The sequence below is a fragment of the Palaemon carinicauda genome, chromosome 8 (assembly GCF_036898095.1).
Source record: "Palaemon carinicauda isolate YSFRI2023 chromosome 8, ASM3689809v2, whole genome shotgun sequence".
NCBI classification, from domain to species: domain Eukaryota; kingdom Metazoa; phylum Arthropoda; class Malacostraca; order Decapoda; family Palaemonidae; genus Palaemon; species Palaemon carinicauda.
Window position 1 is genome coordinate 129,029,573 of NC_090732.1, and position 6,000 is coordinate 129,035,572.

At 32.5% G+C, this 6,000-nt stretch overlaps 1 protein-coding gene across 2 annotated transcripts in view; it reads left to right on the forward strand.

Annotated features, from left to right (window-relative positions):
* The window catches only part of Ak3 (Adenylate kinase 3), a 79,358-nt gene extending 74,590 nt beyond the window's left edge, over positions 1 to 4,768 (forward strand). For both annotated transcript variants that reach the window (XM_068378953.1, XM_068378954.1), the window contains exon 4: positions 2,454 to 4,768. In XM_068378953.1, coding sequence (XP_068235054.1) covers positions 2,454 to 2,681 — 228 coding nt within the window. In that variant the 3' untranslated portion in view covers positions 2,682 to 4,768. The remainder of the gene's footprint in view (positions 1 to 2,453) is intronic.
* The last annotated feature ends 1,232 nt before the right edge of the window (positions 4,769 to 6,000 follow it).

Consider the following 6,000-nt stretch of genomic DNA (forward strand, 5'->3'; position numbering starts at 1 on the left):
GACTCGGTAAACTTTACCTTAGCACAATACTGTTCTGTATCCTTACTATGTCCAGTGCGTAGTGTTCATGTATGCAAATTTACTATACACTGTACATATGATTATAAACTCTTGTAGAAACCAAATTAAAACTATATTAGGCAGTATTTACTGTCTTAATCATCAGCTTGTGGCAAGGGGCAGAGGTTTTTTAGGTTGGGAGTTAGCCCACTCTAGTGCTGTATTTATTAGCGAAAATTGGGTTTTTGTGCCTGTGTCTGTAACCTATTGCAAAGAACGATGCCTAACTGTACTACCTAATATTGTTTTTACTTGATTTATATCACAGTATAGTTGTTCTTATCTATTAATACTGTATAACACTCGCTGATACTGTAGTGTATATTACTGTAATGCTGTATGTTACAATCACTACAGTAAAGCTTAACTGTACTGTTGTTTTCATTCAGATGACTGACTCACAGCACACGTGGCCTACATTTACAATGAATATCACTGGGATAATCTACTGTATACTGTAACATATACAATATTATTAGTACTGTGTTTAGCAGATAGTCCTATGTTGCCACTTTTTGCTAATCATGGAGGACCTAATAATTACTACTTTTGGAAGGCGCAGTCACTTTTTGTATACACCTCTACTACACGACTATTGGAAGAGACTGATGAATAGTCTTTGTAAACTATAGAAAGCATAAGCAATTGAACATAAACGATTGTCCATCAAGTATAAATACATGAAAGGATCCTATCCTATTAGTGGGTATAAACTATTAGGTGTACTGTTCTTGAGGTATTGTATTTGACAGCTTCTAGGACGCACTTTTTTTTTCTGAAATTTGGACTAAAAAAAAATCTACTTGTGACTTAAGCATCATAGGTGAAGTTTTGAGACTTCCCGTAGGCATAGGCTAATCTTTTCTCTGACGATCGCTATATCAGCTTACGCTTTGTACTTTTTCCTACCCTAAACTCTGTGCATCCTTATTTTATTGCTGTTATTATTGAAAAAATGGCGTTTTAAAAATTTATTCTTAAAATGAAAGCAATCTAATCTGAAATGCTTTGACTTGTATTTATAAACATCAACTAACAAAATGTAAACATGCAGTTCATATGTATTACCTGCCTCGGCCACCCCGCAAGTCTTGACCAAAAGACAGAGAGAGAGAACATACGCTAGTAGCTACATGCAGAAGCGCTGGCGAGTCCGTGATGCAACCATACAATGTTGCCAGATCCACAATAGTTTTTCAATCTGGTCATAACGAAAGCTGCACCAGAGCTAACCTAATAAATGAGTTGTTTGTATAGCTAGGGAAGATACTTACTTTTGAAATTTAGTAAGAGTTACAGGGGTTTTATTTCATGAGTGGTGATATATCCAGACCACTATCTTGGCAAATAAGGGGTAAGCAATTGCTTATTTCCTTTAGCGAGCAGAGTATCCAGGCTACAATCTGTTTTCTGCTTCACAAGGTTTGGGTGTCTAAAAGATAGCCATAAATACAGGAGTGCAAGGGTTTAGCTGTAGAAGGATCTAGAAGAATTCTAGGCTCTACGTGGTTATATCCAATCTGGTAGGCGTAACGTGTACCATCAGAACCCTTTTAAGGAGTTAGGCTAGGGTTTGAAACAGGACAGGATAAGCCTGAAATATTACCCTGAATGTAAAACTTAATGGCCATCTTTTTCCATGAAAGAAGCCAATGATAGTTTTTAATAAGCTCATGAGTATCAAAATTCTCTTTAGGCTGTAGCAAAGTCAAAGGCTAGTGACAATATCATCATTTGCTCTATAAACAAATAACCTAGCTTTCTTCAGATTTCCCCTGTATTAAAAGTTAAGCTGCTTTTATGGTTTGAATTTTAATCTGATCATGAAACTCATTCCCAGAGAGGAAATGAGGCTTACACTTTCATTGCTAGGTTCTCTAAAATAAAATATTGTCCCCCGTCACGATACAGAAAGAATGCGGAACGTGATCATCCAAAAACAATGCTTAAGCACAACAGTGCAGCAATTTCTGACAAATCCATTGAAGACACCTTAAAAATACTAAAATAGTAAAAAAAAAAAAAAAATTGAGTGGAGGAGAACACGTCCCTTGTTGACTTTGACTGAGGCAGTGATAAGACATGCACCATAGTGTTTTTAGGTGGTCTCTGCTTTTCTCAATGCATTAGAAGGAAAGAAAATGGTAAATTTCTAAATTTTATCATTTAAAGTCTTCTAAGCTAGCAGAGACAAAGCAATATAAGCATCAGGGGAGGTTCATGAAATTAATAGACTGGCAGCTGAAAGATTGAAATTGCTTTGGCCTGATATAAAAAGGATAAATTTCAAAAAAGCTTTTTTATGATGGAATGACTTCAAATTCATTGTTATTTTAAACATAACTAGATATGAATTTGTTAGGGCATTTTACTTTACAGCTTTCTTTTTTCAGGGAAAAGATGATGTGACTGGTGAAGATTTGGTGCAGCGAGAAGATGACAAACCAGAATCAATAAGACAGCGACTAGAACTATATGAGAGCAGTACTAAACCTCTCAAAGATTTCTATGAAGAATTAGGAATTCTGCAGGTATTTTGTGGAACAGAATCCAATGAAATTTGGCCAAGGGTTCATAATTACCTTCAAAATTATCTTCCTGCACTTGGTGGGCCCTTCTAAATGAATAACCATTGTTTTCATATGATGCACAGTATTCTGGTTCATAAGCAATAGAATTGGTAACCCTGGTAACATTTTGGATATTTGATTTTATGGATTTGAGCTACATAACCTAGCGCCTTTAAAGGTCGTTCATTTTCTTGGTGCGTCGATGGTAAATCCCTTGTTACATAGAGTTAAAGATTAGAAAAGGTTGGACAGCAAGATGAAAAAAAATAAGCAATAACAGGTAAAGCAGAATATAAATCAATTTAGTAATTTACAGCTACGTTGGTGAAGGAATCCTGCACCGATGCATTAGGATATTGATTATACTTTAGCTAATTAGCTTAGTGGGGATTTACTTGTGGTGCTTACCGAGGCTTTAAAGTCTTGAATATCATCAAACGTAAGGTGCTATAGGAAAGTATGTTGTGATTAAATATATTAAGAGTAATATTATTTGTTCAAATTAGAGGAGCACATGATTTTGAGCACATGATTTTTAATTTACTAATCTTGTATAGGATTTAATCATGATTTCAGATTTACTGCTTGGTAGTGTTACAGTACAGTATACTGAAATTACATTGCCTAAGTATATTAACTAGCTTGTTTTTCTTGTTGATAATTTTTACTATTTTCTTTGTTGGCAATTCTAAATTTTATTTTATAATAGTTTGTTTTTTGTTTTACCATATTTTTAAGTACTGAATTTTTTGGTAAAATTTATTCCACCTCAGTAGTATTAGTTTAATAGCTGTATTTTATATAAGTAAGATGGTGCAAATACTGTGCACTTAAGCCACAATATATTTAATCCTCCTGAGGTAAATGGTAGCTATAAGTTCTTATTAATCACTCTTCAGTGTTCTAGATTGTGATGAGTATCTTCTAATAATGCAGACTTTTTGATGGTAGAAATATATGTTTTGTGTTAAAATTTTACTTTTTATTAGTGAGGCTTAACTATAGTGATTACAAGTGCCTTGCTAATTCAGTAATCATGACAGAGGTGAATACAATTAAGCTGTAAAAATATTAACTTAGTATCGTGTACTCTACACTAAGGATCTTTTAAGTGTTGTAATGCCAAGTGAACTAAGGAGCTAGTTACCATAGCAAAGCAAAACATTATTTAGTGTGAGGGTTTACCCATGTGAAGTTACTATACTACCATATATGCATATTGATAAACTAGACATAAAAGGGGGTGACACGCCAAATTTTCAAAGAAAATTTTTGACAAATTTTTTTATTCTCCCATTGTGATCTCTGGTATCGTATGTTTTACACAGACAAGTTCTACAGCAAAATCTTAAGAAACGGAGATAAGTCATTTAAAGTCCAATGGCTTACAGTTAAAGGTCTGAGTCACACGAGTAGCATAGTGGACTTTCAAATTTGATTTATATCTTATGTTATTCACGTTATTCATTAATATTGATTTATCCTCTTGCATCTGGCAGTGTTACACAGCATTGGTATGAATTAGTATAAAGATAATTATCTCTGAATAATGTTAGATTTGTGTTTTTCCAGTTAGTTACCGTTTGTGTATAACTTGCTATAACATTAGTGTATCGTTATGAAATAACCAACTGTTGTCAAAATCCCAAAACGTTTCGTACACCAACTTAGCAAAGGCGAGAGTGAGTGATCTCACAGCCAACTTGGCAAAGGCAAGAGAAAAAAAAGTGATATTGCTTATCTCGACAGTGGCCCTTTACAACTTATATTGAACTGTGACTTCGATGTAATGTGATGTAAGTCAGTATATACATTGTGCGGAAAGTAGATGCTATTTTTTTTTTCTTTTTAGAATTGGATTTGGATATGGAAAGATTTGAATGTGGACTAAATTTAAATGTATAAATTGGGGACATGGTACCAAGAATAGAAGAAACACTTCCTTGGTGTGTTAAAATTTTCAATTTCATGTATGTTGCTCTTTTATGATTTAGAAATTTGTTTATTGATGAGTGAATTTTGGGAATTCAGAAGAAAAAATCCTCCCATTCATGTGGTTTTCAGGAAGAAAATTTCTAGTTATTAATATTTCCTCATTTTTAGATAAATTTTGAAAGTAAATATGCAGTTGAAAAAGGGAGAAAACAAGGCCAATATTTTAGAAAGTTAAAGAACGAGGAATCTTGGGAAATTGGGGAAAAATACAAATTTACTTTTTTCCTGTTTCTGTTTCATGGTTTTTCTAAATTCAAATGTAAAAATATACTTATTTGCTGGTCAATTTTAAAGTAAATAAACATTTTAAAAGAAAGCTTTATTTACTAATAGAATGGGAAATTTATTGTACAAAATTAGAAAGTTAGAAAAACTACCAAAAACAATAATTATTAATTAATTTTTTTTTTTTTAGAAAATGTGGTAGTAAAATTATCTTCTAATGATAAATCTCCTTTCTAGCAAGTTTCATTACAATGGATTTAGAAAGTAATGGAAAAGATAGATTGAGTTTTTCAGTAAAATTATAAGTAAATATGAGATGCTCTGAAGTTTTTGGAGACCTTATACTGTACTTATTGTATATATATAACCATGTAAATTTTATTAAAATTGGGTGGTAATTTGTGATATTCAATAACTGGTGTTTCACCCCCTTTTTAAGTGCTTAAATGAAATTCAATTGATTTTGTCAGAAAACTTGCTAAAATATACCAGAAAATACCACAGCATAATAGTAGAGCCATACTTCTGTGAATGCCTCTTATATAGCTATTTTTACATTAATTGACTAGACATTATTTTTAGTGTTTATTTCCTAACTGATAATTGAATATTGTATAAATTTCATTATTGGTCATTAGTTTACTTTATAAAGTTTATAGAATTGGTAGAATGCCCAAGTTCATAGAATTGTTAGAATGCCATGGCCATAAAAGGCTGATTGGTGAAGTGCAGCTCAATTATTTTTGTACTCTTTTGGCATTCTAATATTTTAGGTATCCTCGCTTATCTAAATTCAGATGATCTTTAGAGGTAAACTGTTTTCTCTTGATTTGTCATAAAATTGCTTGTAGTTTTAAAGATGGTTGGACCTTTGGTGCTGTCTTTTTGATTCAAGGTAAATTTCAAATACTTGAACCCAATAGCAACAAACAATACATTCCATATTGGTTCCATGCTTGTTTGCATTCCTGTTATTTTTTATAGGGTATGTGATACATTTTATTTTATTGTATAAAGAACTGTCTGTCTTCCAGTTGGTGCCTTATATGTGATTTGATCCTAGAAATACAGGCTTCCATAGCAAAATGTTTGATGTTAATATTCTCACTGATTATATTGTGTAAAAAGGTTGAGAATTAAAAGAAAATGA